This window comes from Arachis hypogaea, chromosome 8 (genome assembly GCF_003086295.3).
Source record: "Arachis hypogaea cultivar Tifrunner chromosome 8, arahy.Tifrunner.gnm2.J5K5, whole genome shotgun sequence".
NCBI classification, from domain to species: domain Eukaryota; kingdom Viridiplantae; phylum Streptophyta; class Magnoliopsida; order Fabales; family Fabaceae; genus Arachis; species Arachis hypogaea.
The window spans coordinates 45,852,098-45,873,798 of NC_092043.1; the positions used below are offsets into that span (position 1 = coordinate 45,852,098).

The 21,701-nt window shown below is 36.1% G+C and overlaps 1 protein-coding gene across 1 annotated transcript; it reads left to right on the plus strand.

Moving 5' to 3' along the window:
• The first annotated feature begins 284 nt into the window (after positions 1-284).
• LOC112707801 (uncharacterized) lies at positions 285-19,906 on the plus strand. The gene is made up of 25 exons (XM_025759773.3): positions 285-422; positions 993-1,144; positions 1,326-1,698; positions 1,984-2,447; positions 2,815-3,150; positions 3,814-4,038; positions 4,427-4,517; positions 5,863-5,940; positions 6,168-6,458; positions 6,574-6,771; positions 6,965-7,453; positions 7,841-8,002; positions 8,183-8,512; positions 8,598-8,680; positions 8,851-8,955; positions 9,274-9,505; positions 9,705-10,073; positions 11,892-11,993; positions 12,666-12,809; positions 13,128-13,216; positions 13,779-13,861; positions 14,033-14,148; positions 14,986-15,071; positions 17,999-18,098; positions 18,944-19,906. Exons 3-25 carry the CDS (start codon positions 1,582-1,584, stop codon positions 19,007-19,009), a joined length of 4,356 nt encoding a protein of 1,451 aa, XP_025615558.1. The 5' UTR covers positions 285-422; positions 993-1,144; positions 1,326-1,581; the 3' UTR covers positions 19,010-19,906.
• The last annotated feature ends 1,795 nt before the right edge of the window (positions 19,907-21,701 follow it).

A 21,701-nucleotide genomic window follows, 5' to 3' on the forward strand; every position in this document is an offset into this window, starting at 1 on the left:
GAAGAAAAGCAAATCATATGATGTAGGATAAAAGTAATCCCCTTTACAGAAGCATGATAACAAAACAGAGTGAATCCAATCTATTTGTTAGTATTACACTTCTCTAAAAGAAAATTGGAATGCATAAACAAGGGGAAATAACTAGAGTGAAGGAAAAAAATTATATCACCAGGCAGTTTTTGTTCATCAATTGTTGAAACTATTACTAACTTTTATCTCCTGTTATTCTTTACTCTTGCAAGGTTTTGTCCTGCTGACTAAATCTTATGCTCAACCATTTGCAGGCACAAACTATGCTTTCTGAGATATATCCTGGAGGATCTGCCAAAGATGGATCCACTTATTGGGATCAGATCCTTGAAGTGGGAGTCATCTCTCTGTCACGGCGTCTTCTAAAGCGCTTACATGAGTTCTTGGAGCAGGTGAGGAATTTTGAGTACTATTTATTGGTCAGGAATCATTTTCATGTTCAGCATTGTGGGCCTTGAAAGCTATAGTTTAAACCTTTCTGATTTTAGTCATGGCATAAGCCAACTGTATCTCATAGCTTTCCTACAGTGTTCCTCTTTATGTTGTCTGGCAGACTCAAAAAGATAAAGTTCTAAGTTACTCATTCTACAACATCATGTGCATTACCTAAATAACTCATTGATTGCAGTTCTTCATTAACTAATTTATTAGGCGAATTCTAGTATGCCTATGTTTATGGTGGCTATGGCTATGAAGTGGTGTTAAAATTAAAATCACATTTTTTTTTTACATTTTGTAACACTTTTTTTAGCAACACTTTTAAAAAGCGTTGTTAAATAGTAAAAAAGCATTACTTTAATTTTAGCAACACTTTTTATAACACCACAGTCACCATAGCCACCGTAGCATAGGCATACTAGAATAACTGAATTTATTATTACCCACATATCTACCATCTATATTTTTTCAATCTTGTAAGAAGGCTGTCTTGGCAATGATGTTTATATGTTCTGCCCCTTCAGGACAACCCTCCAGCACTTAGGCAATCTATCTGGGGAAATTATTATCACTTCCCCGAAAGAGTCTCACCGGCAAGAGCAGAGGGAGCGTGCTCTTGCTCTGCTGCATCAGATGATTGAAGATGCTCATATGGACAAGCGACAGTTTCTCAGTGGTACTTCTTTCATGTTTCTTTTGGCATGTTATTAGTAGTGTTATTAATTATTATGCAAAAATATGAATAATTTTATCTATGGGCATTTCATTCCTCATCTTCTTTGATTTAAGCAATTGGGTAGAGACCACCTGGTATTCCTTCTTCTGATTAGAACACGTTTTTTATGCATAAATCATAGGTAAGCTTCATAACCTTGCAAGAGCTGTCGCTGATGAAGAAACTGAACCAAGTACTACTACTAGAGGTGAGGGACTGTATGCTGATCGGGGTGTTATTGCCACACACAGTGACAAGGACATTATACTTGGGCTTGGTTTAAGAGTTGCTAAACAAATACCTTTGAGTTCAAGTGGAGGAGAAACAGGCCAGCACTCTGCTGGTTATGATATTAAAGATTATGGGAAGAGGATATTTGCTCCCTTGACTGCCAAACCATGACATATCTATCACAGTTCATTCTTCATGTTGCTGCGATTGGTGATATAGTTGATGGAACTGATACTACTCATGATTTTAACTTCTTCTCTGTCGTGTATGAGTGGCCTAAGGATGTAAGGTTCTCAAAATGTTTAATTATTGACGGAACATTTACCATGATTTTGATTTACTTCAATGAGTACCCATTGCATGTGATGGTTAACAGCATATAAATTTTGTAATCAGATGATGCTTGTTTATTAAGCTACCCCTCTTTGCCTCTTACGGAAATCATAATAGTTTATTTTAAAAGATATAATTATCATTTATTCATTTATTAATGTATTTTTATGTTTCATGTTATGAGCAATATTGCTTTAATTTAATCACCTGTGCTGGTTTTGCTTTTCTATGTACAGCTTTTGACCCGGCTTGTTTTTGAAAGAGGCAGTACTGATGCGGCTGGAAAGGTAGCTGAAATCATGTTTGCTGATTTTGTACATGAGGTGATTTCGGCATGTGTCCCTCCAGTTTTCCCTCCGCGATCTGGACATGGATGGGCATGTATTCCAGTTGTTCCTACATTCCCCAAGAGCAGCTCTGAATATAAAGTACTGTCTCCATCATCTAAAGATGCTAAACCTAGTTGCTATTGCCGCTCTTCAGCAACACCCGGTGTTGCTTTATACCCTCTACAGTTGGATGTGGTGAAGCATTTGGCAAAAATTTCCCCAGTCAGGGCTGTATTAGCATGTGTATTTGGGAGTACTATACTGTACAGTAGCAGTAGCTCTTCAATTTCAAGCTCCTTGAATGATGGATTACTGCAAGCTCCGGATGCTGATAGATTATTCTATGAGTTTGCTCTTGATCAATCCGAAAGGTGCATGCCCGTTCCTTTCGATTTTTGTTGGCAAGTGGCAGTTTCATATAAACATGTGTCAAACTATTTCACTGGCAACAATCTTCTGGGTTCTTTGGGATTGCTCAACACCCCCTAGGATGAAAATTTTGTAGGTTAGAGTAGTGTTTTATATATATATATAAACCATTCATTTGCTTTCCTTAATTTGTTCATATCCCATGTTTCCATAGGGTTTTGTTTCCTTTCTTTGCTTTTTGTAAGGGAGGAGTGTAACAACTGTTTCAAGAATGCATCTCGCCCTCTTCTTTTAGTTTAATATACACGGTTTGTATGCTATCAGTCAGTCTGTGTTATAAATACTTGTTTATTCTTATCTTCTCTCCAGGTTCCCAACCTTAAACAGATGGATACAAATGCAAACTAACCTCCATCGAGTTTCAGAAGTTGCAGTAACTGGTCAAACAGCTGATGACAGCAATCGCGAGGCAAGAACTTCTATTAAGAGAATTCGTGAACATGACACTGAGACAGAGTCAGATGCTGATGACATTGTTAGTAGCAGTTCTATCCCTGTGGCTCTAACAGAACTGAATGGCCATGGAATTGAAGCCACAGATTTCTCGCATGATTCCTCAAAATATGAAGCTGGTCAAATTGATACCACAATATTCCTTTCATTTGATTGGGACAATGAAGAACCATATGAAAAGGCAGTAAGACGGTACAATTACTTCAAAATTTTCTTCCCTTTACTATATTCAATTGTTCTTGCATTAGAATTGTAGAATAAAGAGAATATCGTATAATGTGTTAATATATTTTAGAATATATTGATGAATATTTCTTTGGATTAGTTCTGATGTTTACTGTTATTCTATGATTATTTCCGTATTTGAATAGGATTAGGGTTTCCCTATTATTATAAATAGGGATAGGGATAATGCCTTTCCTCTTGTAACACACCACACATCAATCATTTTATATTTTCTTCTAACCTTTCCCTTCTCTCTTCCCCTGCTTTCCTAAATCCCTAATCTCGAGAAAGAATGTTGCCTACATTGTGTAATCAAGCAAAGCTCAGAGCTGTTGTCTGAGGTTTTTCCCTAAATGACATGCTGAGGATCGGAAAGTTTATTTCCATTGATTTTTAATTCTTTGGTTCCTTTATTTTCCTGTTTCCTGTTCCTTCTTTGGTTTACAACACCCCCCCCCCCGTTCCTTTGTCTTTTAGTTTATATGCTGAGGATGCCTAATTCTCCTCACTTTTATTCTTTCAATTCGTATAAAAAAGAAAATATTTTTTTTTAAACTGAGGTTTACTCTTTCTTTAGCGATTTACATGTTACACATGCTCTTTTCTTTTCTTTTTTTTTTTCTGTTGTAGACTTATTGAAGAAGGAAAACTAATGGATGCCCTTGCACTCTCGGATCGCTTTCTACGTAATGGGGCCTCTGATCAGCTTCTTCAGCTACTCATTGAACGTTCAGAAGAGATTCACTCAAATTCTGCACAGCATCATGGGTATGGAGGAAGTAATCTTTGGAGCAACAGTTGGCAGTATTGCCTAAGGTTGAAGGACAAACCGCTGGCAGCTAGACTTGCCTTAAGGTGTGTGAATAATTTCATTTTCTTGATTTAGCAGGAACTCTATGTATCTGGTAAAGGATATATTCTGTTACCATAAGTTCTGTTAAAAATATAGAACTGTTTCTTGTCTTCACCTAACAGCTTAAAAGTTTAGGATAGCTAGTTCTTGATGTAGTTTGTCAGTTATTCAAATCGATAGGGTCTTTCACTAAAGGCTTGATAGATATATGAAATCATTTATTGTAATCCTGTTGGCGAAGTAAGATATTATGTTTCAGCCAACACTTCTAGTGCTGCTTTCTCTTCATTTTTGGCATGTTTACATTAGAGAATATGATAGTTGCCTAATTGCTTTTTTAAATTCTCTCAGCCTATGATGGCATTCTCAAATTTCAGAATTTTATAATAGGTATGTGCACACTTGGGAATTAGATGCTGCTTTAGATGTTCTGACAATGTGCTGTTGCCACCTGCCTCAGAATGATCCTGTTAGGCAAGAGGTACTTTTCTTTTCCTATCATTCTTTCCATTAATACTATATTCTTACATCAACATTGCCATTATGGTGTGATGCTTGGATACTCTTATAGTGTTTGTCATACCCATGCTGGATGCATCTCTGTTATGATTAACTGGTGGGTACTCAATACTCATGGATTGCTAGTTAGCTACACGAGTATACTATATATATGATTAACTCTGCTACAAATTTGTTGAGGTACATCTTGGTCAAGTCTTACCATGAGTTGATATTATCTAAGTAGAAGCCAATGCATGCAAAATGTCCTAGTTGTTTGGTTTACTATTAAATATAGCAAATCCATAGTTTTTGAATTTTGATGGTGGATGGCGGCTAATGGCGGAAGGGTAAAAAACCGCCATGAGGTTATAGCGGATGGTGTTGCGTGAAATGGCAGATATGGTGGATACATTCAAAAAAATATAAATTATATACAAATATATACTAAATAATCTATAAAATTTAAATAAAACTACTAAAAGACAAAAGAAAATTATATCTAAACTACTAACTACTAATACTTTATCAGTAATAATATGAAACTATTTATCCACAATCAATATTAAAGATTAAAACTAATATCAAATTGACATAAATAGTAATATCAACACAAATAAAGCAGTAGCAAAAGCAAATTGAGGGTTTTATAAAGTACAAAAATTGAGGGGTGAGAATAGAAAAAAAGAGATTAGAATGGAAAAACAAAAAAAACTCTAGGGTTCAAAATACAAAGAAAAAAAAGGAAGCAGCTTAGAGAAGCAGAGTTTCACAAACAACGTTCAATGTTGTCGTCTTCCTCTGTAGTTCGTGGTGCAATTGTTGTCAATGTTCTGTGCCTCTGCAGAATAGCGGTGATGCTATTGTTGGTGATGAGTCGGGGTCACAAGTCCTCGTCTTCCTCAAGCAGCAGAGAGGGAAAGTGAACAACAAAGATTATAGAGGGGCGTGAAGAGGCAGTATACAAGAGCCAATGAATACCCTCTAATTTTTAAAAAGAAAACTCCAAACCAACCCGCCATTTCTGCCATACCAGTATCAGACCGCCATGGCGCCACCGCAATTGCGGCTGCCATTTCTGCAACGCCACAAACTTAAAATGACGGTTAGCCCAAAAACCGCCACGCCATAATGTCATGTTCCGGCCATGGCTGCAATTTGAAAACACTGAGCAAACTACTCTCTTTCAAAAATTTTATCTGTTCTACAGTTTGATACTTTATTCTTTTTGTTTTTACATTTCCGTATTTACCTGTATTTTAAAAAAAAATAAATCTTTTGACATGCTTCATATGGTATTAAATTACATTATTCTTTGTAATGTTTAGATTTTGCAAATGAAACAAGCTCTGCAGAGGTACAGCCACATATTAAATGCGGACGATCATTATACAAGCTGGCAAGAGGTTATATTCTCTTCTGTAAACTGTTAAATGTCCAATGTATCAGTGCTTTTCTTTTCTTTTCTTTTCTATTTTTTTTTTATTTATTCAGAAGTCTATGTTGTTTATGTATACGGGTTTACATGAAACCACCAGTAAATGATGTATTAGGAATATACTTACAGTAACATATTTTTCTCTCTTGATTATGACAAATCTTGGCGTCATGAAAAGAAAATTGTCTGTTTCAGGTTGAAGCAGATTGCAAGGAAGATCCAGAGGGGCTGGCACTTAGATTAGCTGGAAAAGGAGCTGTATCTGCTGCATTAGAAGTGGCAGAAAGTGCAGGGTTGTCGAATGATTTACGAAGAGAGTTGCAGGGACGACAGCTTGTGAAACTTCTAACAGCTGACCCCCTTAATGGTGGAGGACCAGCTGAAGCCTCACGCTTTCTTTCTTCATTACGGGACACAGATGATGCCTTGCCGGTTGCGATGGGTGCAATGCAACTGTTGCCCAATTTGCGTTCAAAACAGCTTCTTGTAATCAAACATTTATCTATCATATTGTTCCTGCATTTATGATATAAATTGTTGTCTCCGAACTTTTGGAATTCCCTCAACATCCTGGTAAATTTTCTCTATGGATTTTTTGAAGGTTCACTTCTTCCTGAAGCGGAGGGAAGGAAATTTGTCTGATGTTGAGATTTCCCGGCTTAATTCATGGGCGTTAGGGCTTCGTGTGCTGGCTGTCTTGCCAGTACCGTGGCAGCAAAGGTGCTCTTCCCTGCATGAGCATCCTCATCTGATTTTGGAAGTGTTGCTTATGCGGAAACAGTTGCAATCAGCAGCACTGGTACTATAATTTAACTTTGGCTAGGTGCTTTAATTACATGCATTAGTATTCATTTTCCTTTTTGTGACTACTTTATATCTATTATTTTGTATAGGATATGCCGTATCCTTTTTGTATTTTAAGAAAATCTTTTGTTACTTATATACTCATAAATCACAGTCAATGTGATGTTTGTTTGCCTTTGTTTCTACAGATATTAAAGGAATTTCCTTCCTTACGAGACAACAATGTAATTACTACGTACTCGGCTAAGGCTATTGCTGTAAGCATCAGCTCACCTCCAAGGGAACACCGGATATCTGTTTTAGGATCCAGGCCAAAGCAGAAGGCTAGACCGGGTGCCCCTCCCAAGATGTCTTTTACAAGCAGCCTAAGTAACTTGCAGAAAGAGGCCCGAAGAGCTTTTTCATGGGCTCCTAAAAACACTGTGGACAGAAGTGCTCCCAAGGATGTTTATAGGAAAAGAAAAAGTTCTGGATTATCCCCTTCTGATAGAGTTGCCTGGGAGGCAATGACTGGGATTCAAGAGGATCGTATTTCGTCCTTTTCTACAGAAGGGCAAGAACGGCTTCCTTCTGTTTCAATTGCTGATGAATGGATGCTTACAGGTGACCTTGTTAAAGATGAAAGCATTCGTTCATCTCACAGATATGAAAATTCCCCTGACATTACCCTTTTTAAGGTTGGTTATTTCTATCGAGTGTAGTAGTACATTAGATATATAACCATTCATGTACTTTCACTTGACAACTTAAGCTTTTAAGAGGTATATATTCATGACATGGTATAAGAGCTTCTATGACTAAAATGTCTAAAGTTAAATCCTTGTCCCTCCCCAAAAAAAAAACCCCCAAACACACACACACACAAAAGATAAATTGTTCTAACTATCAATCTTAAAAGTGGTTCTTACATGAGGAGGTGTTAGAGATACAACTATTCTTATACCTCTACCTGATGCCTTAAGCGCTTTTAGGAGAAATAGTTCATGTCATAGTAGAATATCTCTGCCATCTTTTTATTTTTTTTATCGATGCCATTTTGTCTCTTCTGGATGCTTGTCTTGTAGGCACTACTTGCTCTTTGTTCTGATGAGTCCGTCTCTGCCAAAATTGCCCTTGACTTGTGCATTAATCAAATGAAGAATGTCTTGAACTCCCATCAGTTGCCTGAGAATGCTTCTATGGAAACGATTGGGCGAGCATATCATGCCACAGAAACATTTGTGCAGGTATTTATTCGAAAAGAGTAGTTTTGTTGAGTATAGTGGTTGATAATTGAATACGCTCTAAGTATGGTTATTTGCTTTAATGCAATTTGTAAGATGGCATCATCATCTCTATTTCTGTCATTAGTTCATTAGAATTTTGCTACAAATGAAAACACTACCATTCTAATATTGTATTTGCAGGGTTTGCTTTATGCGAAGTCCCTTCTAAGAAAGCTCACAGGTGGAATTGATTTTTCCAGTAATCCTGAAAGAAATAGAGATACTGATGAGACATCATCTGATGCTGGTAGCTCTAGTGTGGGTAGTCAAGCGACGGATGAGCTATCTGAAATCTTGTCTCAGGCAGATGTCTGGTTGGGACGAGCAGAGCTTCTCCAAAGCCTTTTGGGTTCAGGGATAGCTGCTTCTCTTGATGACATCGCTGATGCAGAGTCATCTGCCCATCTTCGTGACAGGTTGGTTGTGGAAGAACGGTACAGCATGGCTGTGTATACCTGCAGAAAGTGCAAGGTAGATTATGCCTGTCAGTCATATAGTTACTGGAAGTGCTGATTTCCTTTACTATGGGTTAAAAACTAATATTTCCCTTCATTAGATTGATGTGTTCCCTGTGTGGAATGCATGGGGACATGCACTAATTCGGATGGAGCATTATGGACAAGCTCGTGTGAAGTTCAAGTATGTGATATATATATATATATATATATATATATATATATATATATATATATATATATATATATATATAAAGATTTGAAGAGTATTGCACAAATGCAGTGATAGGCATCATGAAGGACTTGAGTACGGACTTAATCTCAGTTACATAATATATATTTATTTCATTTCAGGCAAGCACTTCAGTTGCACAAAGGTGATCCTGGACCTGTAATTTTAGAGATTATTAATACCATTGAAGGTGGTCCACCAGTTGATGTCTCAGCTGTTCGTTCTATGTAAGTTGTCTGTTGCTATATTCTACCAGGGCTTTTTTGGTTCTAGGCTGGGCAAACTGTGCCTTTCTAGAGAAGACTGAAAGTATACAGATGCTAAAGGGTCAGAGTTCTTCCCGTTTGAGGTCTTGTTCTGTGATAAAAACCTAAATGTGTTGATCACACTTAACCTTTGATTGTTCATATTGGTTAATATTTTGAAAGCAATTATTTTATGTAATAGGGTGAAAAGGATGAAGGCCAAGTGGGAAAAAATAAGAAGTAAAGATGCCCTTAGTCTTGGTCATTATAAAACAGCTTCTAATTATATTTCTGCTTCAGGTATGAACATCTTGCAAAGAGTGCGCCCACGATCTTGGATGATTCTCTTTCTGCTGATTCATATCTCAACATTTTATACATGCCATCAACATTTCCCCGTTCAGAGAGATCAAGACGATCTCAAATATCTACAAATAATAATAATTCTGTATATAGCCGAGACTTTGAAGATGGTCCTCGAAGTAACCTGGATAATGTCAGATACACTGAGTGTGTAAATTACTTACAAGATGTGAGCATAACTCTCTTGTCTGCAAATAATGGCTTGTGAAATAAAATAATTATGCATTGGTTGTCACAATAGGTTTATGGTCTTTACTAGGAAGTGTAGATTATAGATTCTGCTTTGATTACTGTTTTACTATTACCTTTATCTTTTGTGATTTTCTGTTTAACGTCTGGATTTCATGATTGTTGCTTGAACTTTGCAGTATGCTCGTCCGAATTTGCTTGGTTTTATGTTTAGGCACGGTCACTACCATGATGCTTGCTCTTTGTTCTTTCCTCCTGATGCTGTGCCCCCACCACCGCTGCCATCAACATTAGCCCCGAGTGGAGTGCCTTCTTCATCTCCTCAGAGACTAGATTCTTTGGCGACTGATTATGGGACAATTGATGATCTCTGCGAAATGTGCATTGGTTATGGTGCTATGCCTGTTTTGGAGGAAGTAATTTCATCTAGAATGTCATCGACTAAATCGCAGGATGTAGCTGTGAATCAGTATACAGTTGCAGCCCTTGCCCGTATCTGCCTGTACTGCGAAACTCACAAGCATTTCAATTATTTATATAGATTTCAGGTAATATTTTCCTCTCTTAATGTGTTATTTAATTTTTTATCTAACAGAAAATTTTTAGATATCTGTAAAAAATAAACCAAAAGTAATGAACAAGGGTCTTGTGTGGGTAAAATACTTTTGGACACGTCAATCTTTTATACGTTAAGAGAACACATAACATGAAACTGACCATAAGTAGGTCACCAAAGGAAAGCCAAAAAACTGATTGTAGGCTATAATTGAAAATGAATCGTTCCAACTAGATAACCAAAGTACAGTATAATTCAAGGGCTGTGTATTGACATTTGGATATTCTCAAGAGCCAAAACCTATAAATTAGTTGGAAAATGAAGTAAATCCATAGGGGCCGCACCATAGGGTGATGGTGAAAGAGATAAACTTCTGCTTCAGATTCCAAACCAGATATAATATACATATTTTTAGAGACAAAGCAATGCCAGGCCTATGCTTTTGCTACATGTCATTTTTACTTATCCTATTAAGAACAGTAAAAAAATATTTGTCTTATTGAAATCTTTCTTCCCTATATTTGTAGAGGAACCAAGAACTGAAATATAAAGTTTACAGGAGAATTCTTATGAAATCAACTGCCCAAATTCTGAGTCAATGAAATTAGCAAAAGTGTTTAAACAAGTAACCTTTGTCATACGAATTTCTTAGAAAATGGAAGTTTTGAGAGACTCAGTTTTTTAATGGTGGAAAACTGACACAACAGGCATTATACAAAGGGGAACTTAAAAAGTCTAACAAAATTTCTTAGAAATGAGTAGTATGATTCAAATATACTTCCAAAATTAAATATTAGAGCTGTCACCCGAATGTAACAACTACAGACAAGTAGGAGAAGGTAACCCTAATAAATGAATTTTGGGGGGCTAACAGTAACTATACCTTAGGAATTGATGTCCCACCCATTTGAGGCCAACTATACTTTGAATAACTTGAGGCCATGTAGGAGGAAAAAAAAAACAGAAGTTACTTAGTTGTCAATGCCCTGTTCTCTAAGTCAATGCATTGTTCTTGGACACCATTTTCACAGACTATGAAGATAAAACGGGTGGTACAATTTTCTTTAAGTGATATAATTTCTTTAAAATATGATATACATGACTAGTAACCACTCATCATTGCATATTAATATTTTTGAATTATTTGGTTATATATTTACTTGTCACCCGAGTAATGAATTTATAAGGTTTAGATAATAGCTGTAAAGATAAGACGTGTATAATAAGAAGATTAGCATAAATTTTGTTTTAGTATAGAGTCAATGTTAATAGGATATCAAACACAAAAGAAATATAATATCCACATACTTCCGAAAAATTCTCATGCTTTAAATTGGGACATGTGTTCATGTCATATCTACTCTAAACAATGAAGCACACGTGCAATGCAACAAAATGTTGGCCTCCTTGTCCCAAAAACCAAGAAAAAGTCTTTCATAAAAAGCCAGCAACAAGATAGTGCAGAAACATATCTAATAATAATTTTGAATTCACCCTACACTGAAACATCACAAGGGGAAATAGCCTAATGTTGCTTTGGAATTTGTAACAGACCATTGGTATTGTTTTGGTTTAGCACAATTGGTTTATGAAGGTGGAAAATATTGTATATAGGAAATGAGTTAAGGAACTAAAAATAAGATTTGCATAATCCAAAGGGATAAAGGGATCTCAACCTTTTGTCCAAGCTAGCCGACAAAAAAAAGTATTATCAATGTCATATTGTAAAATAAATTGATCGTAATACTTCTATTTCTAGACAATTTTTAACTTACTATGGATGTTTTCCTGATGATCTACACACATTCAGGTAATTAAGAAGGACCATGTTGCTGCCGGACTGTGCTGTATTCAGCTATTTGTGAACTCTTCGTCTCAAGAGGAAGCCATTAGACATTTGGAACATGCTAAGGTATGTCCATAATTTGATAGAAGGGAAGGCTAGCGTGGTTAATTTTGAGCCTGCATAGAGTGAGTGAGAGAGAGTTTTCGGAATTTTGCAGTTATGATTAGCTTAGTCATAGCTGAGCCAGTTTTCTGCTTATATACAAGATGAGAGTAGCTTCTGAGGGAAGCTACAGTAAGATTAGTATGGGGTATTACAATGTTAAGTTAGTTACAGATCTATCCTAGCTGACAGAGGCGGTTACGCTGCCTAGATTTTACTCTACTCAGGCTTAGAGTCACTTACAGCTTTTCCTAACTGACACTATTAGAAATGGTTTGTTTTTTTGTTGAGGGGATTAATTCATGCCAAGGTTCCAATAGCTGATACAGCTAGTTTTTAAGATATGGGTTGAACAGATTTGGCTCATCAGTGTGGATTTGATGTGCATTTAAAACTGATTTATTGTTGAGGAAAGTTGATTAGTAAATAGGTTGATCCCTAATATGACAAAATCTGTAAAAATTGACACAATCAAAAGCATTTTTTAGCTGTCATCCTTGGATGCCTGTCCATTTGCATGATTGCATCCAAAAGAAATTATTATTTTTTTATTATAGTTAAATTATCATAACATGTTTCTTGTCACTTATGGTGCTGCTTTTGTCCAATAATCTCTGTTTTTAACTCATTGAATAGATGCATTTTGATGAGGGATTGTCTGCAAGGCACAAAAGTGGGGAATCAACCAAGCTTATTACAAAAGGTCTTAGAGGAAAAAGTGCCTCTGAGAAGCTTACCGAAGAAGGTCTTGTCAAATTTTCTGCTCGGGTATCAATTCAGGTAAATACTAAGGTTACTGGTGAAATAATTAATTTTCTAAGAACATGCTTCAAAGCCAATTGGGAACTGAAACTGATATTAGAGACTTCCTTTGACAGTATTTATGGACACTATTTTGCTTTTGAAAACATATGAATATATGCTTAGCTATACAAATATGTGTTGGGAGTTGTTCTAGAGTATGAATCGAATCGACTCTGTTTTGGATTTCTTGAATAAACTTCTTCGAAGTTTCTGCATTAATATATTCCCCTATGGATTATTGTAAAGTCATATATTCATTTCTCAAGATTTCTTTGGATTTATTTTATTCTGTAGGTTGAAGTTGTTAAATCCTTTAATGACTCGGAAGGACCACAGTGGAAGCATTCACTATTTGGGAATCCGAACGATCCAGAAACTTTCAGGTTTGTTTATTTCTGAGCTACCCTATAACATTGGCCATCCATTCTCTCTAGATGTATTTTATACCTCTTTTCCCTTCTATTAAGTAGGGGTTATACTCACATAAGGGGAGATAACCCATTACCCATGATGTTGGAAAAAGTACATAAATAGGTTTAATAGTTACTTGAATGCTTTAACTGGGAATGGTAAGTAATCTTTTGTTCATTGGTATGCAACTTGTAGATAACCAACAACGCTAACCCATTTTAGGTTTCCACCCCCAGCTCTCGCATACATAAAAACATGGGACCTTCTATCTCAACAGCTACTCTCTTTTCTATCTCTGTTTTTGGTGTCTACACCAAAAATGGGTTTAGAGTTAGTTATTGTTTGACTGTCATAGGGAAAATTTTTATTCTATACCCAAAGTCTTAACTGTTAAGGTTACCCGTAGGATGCTATTAGAATTTCTCTACTGTACATGCTGTAAGCATGAACTATTTTTAAGCCGTATCTTGTAGTATTTCATGTTTATGTACTGATGTACTATAAAAAAGGCTCATAATTTCCTAAAAATTTCAGACGGCGGTGTAAAGTTGCTGAGATCCTTGTTGAGAAAAATTTTGATTTGGCATTCCAAGTGATTTATGAATTCAATCTTCCTGGTAAATTTTTATTCTTTCTACAATCTGGTTCTGCAATCTTGTTTACTACCTTCACAAAGTTCTGTCAGCATATCTAAAGCCTGGTCTTTTAATTTTATCACACAGCTGTTACTACCTTCACAAAGTTCTGTCAGCATATCTAAAGCCTGGTCTTTTAATTTTATCACACAGCTGTTGATATATATGCTGGTGTTGCTGCATCTCTTGCTGAGAGAAAAAGAGGCAGTCAATTGACAGAATTCTTTAGAAATATCAAGGGCACAATAGATGATGATGACTGGGACCAGGTATTTTTGATAAATTTTCTCTTTTCTCTTGCATTTGAAAGGTTCTTATTTCAAATGCATGTGTAGAAAAATGTTGTTTAACTTTATATAGTGCAAAAGAGGTTACAAGCCAGAATAAATAGGCTAAAGGGACAGTTGTAGTGTCCTATCCCTAAGTTGAGGGAGGAAATCACCTCCTCTTCAATTTAGATAAACTATAGATATTAACAACCCAAGAAGGAAATATTTAATTACTCCTATTTGCACAATATCATTTCCTAAGAAAGCAAGGGATTAAGCAGAATATCGTTTCCTGAAAAAAATGTGCTTAGTTGGGAGTTTTAATGCGGCTTCAAGTTAAATAACTAGGGCTTTTTCAGAATGCATTGAGTTGGTATAAAAAATTTGGGAAAACTGTGGTTGTAGACTGCAATGTCTGTGTATGGAAATTACCTTAATAAAAGTTGAGAATACATTTGGAAGTTCAGGGGAGTTAAATTTGGTTTTTGCCCCTAGTGTAGTTGAATGCTAAGTATCCTTGGTATGTTGGGAGTGCCCACACAGTTATGCCACCAAGATCTGAGGTTAGAAGGTGCTGCAGCATCACTTTTACTTCTTTTATGAATGCTATGGTAAAGGTACAACTTGAATCCAAAAAATCATCAAAGGGAAGTTGTTGCATGTAGACATGGGTTTTATATTGTCTAAAACAAATTAGGAAATTAAGATGTTGATTTTGTAACATGAGTTATGGTGCATTATCTGGAATTTTCAGTCCAGCTACTGGAATAAGAATGTCTTCGAGTAATAATTTGTGGACTTAAATGTTGATCAGCTTGAACGTTTTGAATGCTGTAGGTCTTGGGTGCTGCAATAAATGTATATGCCAACAAGCATAAAGAACGCCCAGACCGTCTAATAGACATGTTAACTAGCAGCCACAGGTGAGTCCTTTTTCTTAATACATTTTCAATTATATTGTTTTCTTGGGTAAAATATTTTGATGCTTTTTATGCATCATTATAGGCTTGTTCAGCGAAAAATATTTAGGCACAGATATTTGGATATCAATGATCATTCATTTTTTTTTCTCCTTTGTTGGTGTTGGATATAAAAAACATTAATGTCTCTCTGTCCAGTTCAAACATGTAGGAGGTGTCGAGGTAAAAGGTTAGATCAAACTACATATTTATGTGTACATATGGGCTGCGTTTGGTGTGCACCTGAGACATAAACACTAGAGACAGACACACACAATATTTGTGTCTATATATTGTGTTTGGCAAAAGAGGGACAAGATACATAAAACTTTAAAAAAGTCTACGATACCCTTTATTTAAAAAAGAAACAGAAAAAGGAAAACTATTATCCTCTTCTCTATCAACCACAATGGCCGTCTCCACCTTTCCTGTAACCTCCATGTTCTTCAAAAGAAATAAATTTAAACAAAAAGTCAAAAGAACGATACTAATAAATAAAAATAATAATAAGAATTCATAAGAAATAACAAAAAAACCATAATCATTCATCATCAAATTAGTTTCAGTATTTTTTTCTTTTCTTCTTTAACAATTTCAAAAATAAAAAAGAAACCAGAAAATACAAAGACTGAGACCCATGGCAGAGGAGCAAATGTCGTTGATGGTGATGAGAACACCGAGATTGGCAACAAGACAGGTAGCTGTGGCGCAGTGAGACAACGACAATGTGAGCACATGAAAGCTTACGTCGCATATCTTGAAGCTGATGTCTTGGTACTTCTAGAAGCTCACATCATCGCAAATATGGAGGTGTGAGACAAGGAGGAAGAGGGATGAGGAGATGGAGGCAGAAAGTGGAGGACCGTAGGGTAGAAGGTGGAGAGTGGAAGGAGGCAGAATGGAAGAGGGAGAGGGAAAGGGAAAAGGGAAGAGGAGAACACAGGCAGAGGGCGGAAGGAGGCAAAATGATGAGAGAAGAAAAACTAGTAAGGGACGAAAGTAGAGAAAAATTGTCCCGCCTTTTTTCTTAGTGTCCCAGCTTTGAGGTGGTGCACAAATTTTGTGTATTTGTGTTCACTTGGGCCTTGTTTGGTTGGTGTCTTTCAGACCCAAGGACAAATAGAATAGATACTCAAATAGACGTAGACACAAATATATACAATTTTTTTAACATGTTTGGTGATGATATAAAAGACATTATTTAATTCAAATATCTATTTTACCCCAACTATGACCACTTTCCACCACCACTACTAATGTTTCAACCTCAATCCAAATCAATATCATCAATAATTTAATTATCAATTCAACAATTCAAATTAAAAGAACTGAAACAGAGTAAAAAAGTTCAACGGTTAATACTAAAAAAAAACTATTATAGAATAAGAAAAGGAAACAGAAATGAAGATGACAGGGATGTGGTGAGGGTTGAGGCGACAGAGGCAGAGAAGGTGATGGGGAAGGAGTTAGTGCAGACCTGGCCAGAAAAAAAAGGGAAAAGGGGGGGGGGGGGGGGGGAGGGTGTCAGCGTAGATCTGGCCAAATGAAGAGTGAGCAGAGTCAGAGCAGAGGGAGGAAGTGTGGAACGAAGAGTGAGTGGAATCAGAGCATCCAAGAGGCAATGGAGCAGCAGAAGCAAAAGTGCAGAGCAGTTCAGAAAGGAGGCACTGGTGGCAAACTGAAAGGCCCAGGCGGCTTAGAGAGAAGGGGAGGATGAAGAGAGGAGTGCAGCAGCGGCTATGGCGGTGGCGGAGGGAGCAGTGGAGGGAGAGGGAAGTGGTAGAGGAGGGAAGAGGAAGAGCAAAGATAGTGGTAAAAAGAGGGGTTAGTGTTAGGATAAAATTGGCAATTTTAAAAATAATTAGAGATAAGTGTCAAAACTTGTCTTATAGATTGTCTCAGTGTCCCGGTTTTAAAGAGGGACCCTAAAGACATGTATTTTATGTGCATTTGTATGCTACGGCATCCATAAAAAATCTGTCTATTAGGGGTGTGCATGGGCCGGGTGAAACCGGGTTTGATGTGACCCAGACCTGGCCCGAAATATATATCGGGTAAAAACTGGGTGAAAACCGGGCCGTTAACATTACATTACCTTGATACTTTCTTATAAGTTAGCATATGAAAATATCCAAATTTCCAAGACCCAACCATTATTTGACATGGTGAAATTCACTTAGAAAAATATAACAAGAACCAACTCTTCTCTAAAATTAAAGCATAACCATAATCAATACTAATATTGTCTAATAACATCAAATATTTAAATCAATACAAATAACACAATACTATGCATTAGTCTAAAATCTTATGCATTTTAAACATAAAACATTAACTTATAGTCTTATAATAACTAATAACACACAATATTAATGTTTACAATACTTAAATTTCACATAAGAATAGCCATCATCCATCACTAATAACACAAAATATTAATTGTATATGATGACCGGGCCACCGGGCCGAGTTCGGCTAATCCGAGTCATGCCCCAGACCTGACCCAAATAATGACTGGGTCTATTTTTGAGACCCTTATCCGGTCCTAGACCCGGTGAAATCACACCAAAATAGCCTCTAAAGTGTTCGGGGACGGGCCGGGTCTTCGAGCCATGCACACCCCTACTGTCTATTATTAGCAAACAAACAGTGGACATGTGCCTCTGTGATGGACATAAACACTAACCAAACACTGCCTTGTGCACTCCCGTGTCTCAAACATTTGTATCTCAGCAAACCAAATACTAGACGTGTGTAACCGTGTCCGTGTTTTTGTTGGATATGGACCGCAAACACCGACATATAGCTGAGTACATGATGTGCCACGTGACTTCATATTTAAATTCATTAATCAAGGTAACATATTTATTTATTCATTATTGTGTTTGCAGGAAAGTTCTTGCTTGTGTTGTTTGTGGTCGTTTGAAAAGCGCATTTCAAATTGCTTCACGGAGTGGTAGTGTGGCTGATGTTCAATATGTTGCTCATCAGGTTAACCTCTCAGTTTTGACATGGACTTCTGCATTATTTGATCATAATTTAGGAACAATTGACCAACTCCATTAGATATGCTGCATCCTGAACTTCAAATTCATAGGATTCACCCTTATATTTTATATATTGAACCCATTTCTCCAAACTAGGTAGATCTTGCAAAATGCAAGGTGTTCTTTTAAATTGATCCTTGGGGGAAATTTTAGGGTAGAGCTTAATTTTTGTGTTCAGCAGACATAGCTCTTTTCCTAAGTATGGCGCACATTACGTGTCTGCTCTTAATTTCTTTGATTCCATTTCGTCATCAAACAACATTGAAATCACATTTAAGACCATCCTTTCATCACCAAAGTCCAGCTGAAGCAGCTACTCCATTTCTCTGGCTTGGAGGTCCAACAGGTGCAAGTTCCGGCCATGGAGGGCAAAAAGAAGCATGTTGCTGGTGGCTTATGTCTGGTAACTCCTTGGATAGAACCTCATGCCAGTTTCAATCCGAAGTAAATCTCAATGGCTAGTCTTTCCCTTCTAAAGAATGCTTAGGCCACAAGACAAAAGAAAAAGTAGCTGTTGGCTTAACCCATAGGTTCTCAAGTGTATTGCTGTGCTATTAATTTGAGAAATTGAATAAACCGTTTTTTTCTTAGCGGTTCCTACAGTGGCTGTTAATAACATGCCCCAGGATTATCACTGATCAGTACCTCCTCCACCTGCACCTCACATATCAAATTTCATCGTCTCATTCATTATAACTCATAAACTTACATTATTCTGTTTGATGGGTTGTATAAGTTTGTCTAGTAACATATTCAAGTTGTCATATCTTATTATTAATGTTCTTGCAGGCACTGCATGCAAATGCACTCCCCGTGCTTGATATGTGTAAGCAATGGTTGGCTCAGTACATGTAACACATACCAGAAGAAAGCACAGATAATGTTGATCGTCCAAGTATGCATATTTTGGTCAATTGATGCACTAGATGCGTTGAAAGCTGGAGTTAGACCAGTGTGATTCTTATGTAGAGTGGTTAAAACCAGATCAACAGGGATCAAGTGTTGTAATTGGTTCCTTATTTTGTCTCAATGTTTTTAAGAGTTTCTGGAGTTTTGAAGTTTACTGCGATCTTAGGCGTCCATATGGTATTGCTAGGGTTGCCAATTTCAGAAGATTAACGGTAGCATGGCCTTTCCTGAAATCAGGGCACCTACATGTTTGGAGTGCTCACTGAAGTTCTAAAACACACAATAGCATTGGAGAGGAGAACTCTTAAGGATGCAAGCATCTTAAAGGATGTTCAGACTGTACGATAACGCTGGTTCATGATATTGGGGTTTTTTTTTTTTTTTTTTCGGTAGACTGGTTCAAGAATTTTGACCAGTTACCAGTGTAGCAATGGTTCAAGTCTTGTAGATAACTAAAGGTTAGACCTAGTTGTCCCCCTTAATGGGCCTACTCGGCACAAGGCATAGCTGAAAGCTAGTGAATTTTAGATGCCAACAGTTAATACCAAAAAAGAAAAAAAGGAAACAGAAAATAAGGGGGGGGGGGGGGGGGGTTGTTGTAACGTTCTTCGTTCACTCTTATCATTGATATGATTTTTTATATCTGTATTAAATTTCGTTGTATTTTTCCTTGACAACGAGGTTGTCGACTAGTCGGTAGTCCAGTAGATAGAGATTGATAAATACAACTTGAATTTGTTGTGTGGAGAATAAGGAATAAGTGGGTTTCGAAGACGCATGGTTTTAATAATGTGCATAACTGAGAAATAGAAGCAAAAGGGTTATAAAATTTCAGTTAGATAAGTGCCTAAGTGTTAAAAAATTGTGCTAATTAATTATTGAGTATTTACTCTTAATTATTTAAGTTGGTATGTTAAATAGTTAAAAGCTAAAAGATTAGATGATCTTGGTATGTGTTTCAATATACTACTGGATTTAAATCCCCGCGATGCAAGAATAATATAAATGAGAAGATTTTTACGGTTAAAAAATATAATTTTGTTACACATTTAAGTTTTTCTGGCTATTAAATTTAATTAAGTCAGTTTAAATTTAACAAAAATCAGTTTTATTAGTGAGAGTGTGTTTATATGTTTCAATTTTTCATTAACGTGATTGTTCGTATCTTTTTTTGCGTGTTTCTTTCTCATAGTCGTTCTTTTATTGTCACTGTTGTTCTCTGCGTTTTATTTAATTTTTTTCTTTTCTTCCTTTTTCTAATAATGATTATGAAGAAGAGAAGGAATGAGAGTTTTAAATTTTGTAGAATTTATCAAAAAGATAGTACCAAAATTTTTTAATCATGAAACAAATTTTTGTTTTGATAAAAAAAATTTTAACTGTGATGGAAATATTAATTTTTTTTAAAAAATTACACATTTAATGAATTGAATGTTTATCTCATATATAAAATAACACAAAAATTTAAAAATTAAGACCGAAATGTCTTCATTCTAACATCAAAATGTTCAACTAAATGATGTGATAGAATTAAGAATTTATTTCATGAAGGCTTGAATTGCAGATTCACAAATTTTGATAAAAAAGAGAATAAGTGAAAAAAATTGTAGATATTTCAACGAAATTAAGCAGAACAAATGCAAAAATTTGAAAGATAACAACTAGTGGCATTTATGTATAAAAAGAAGACGATGTATCTGATATATAAAATAATACATAAATTTGTAAAGAATAACACCGAAATGTCTTCACTTTAATATCGAAGTTTCTAACTAAATGATGTGATGGAACTAAATTTATTTCCTGAAGATTTGAGTCGCAGATTTACAAATTTTGGTAGAAAAGAAAATAAGTGAAAAAATAAGTAGATAACATAGCGAAATTAAGGAGAACAAGTGTAAAAAATTGAAAGAGAATGAATAATAGTGTTATTTATATATAAGAAGAACACGACGTTGATGATGATAACGATAACAATGACGACGATGGAGGAGGAAAAGGAAGGAAAAGAAGAAATCAAATAAGAAACAGAGGAGGAGGAGGAAGTGGTGACAATGGTGGTGACGACGACGAATACGATAACAAAAGAGAAAGATGTGAAAAAAGAAAGAGGAGGAGAAGAAAAGAAAGTAGAAGCAAGAGTGTGTAAGTAAAAAAAAAAGAAGAGAAAAAGATGAAAAAAAGCGCACGTATGATATGAAAACAATTATAACAATTTGGTTGGAGTTAATTAGATAATTCACATAATATTACAAAAATAACGTAATTTAAAATTAGGGATAAGTATTGTTTTAGTCCCTAACGTTGAAGGTCAGAATCAAAACCATCCCCATCGTAATTTTTTTTTATTTAGAATCATCCTTAACGTTTTTTTTTTCGTATTAAAATCGTCCTTTTTAATAAATTTTTTAATTTTATTCCTAAAATATCCCTATTTTTATAAAAAAAATTATAAAAATTAAAAAAATAAAAGAAAAGAACGCGTTTTGGGGGAAGGGAGGAAGGAAATGCGTTTTGAGAGGGGGGGAGGAAACGCGAAGGGGGGAGGGGAGGAGGCCATCGCCTTCACCGCGAGTCTCCACGGTCGCTTCTTGCCATCGCCGCCACCTTTGGGTCCTTCGCCATCGAGCACGAGCAG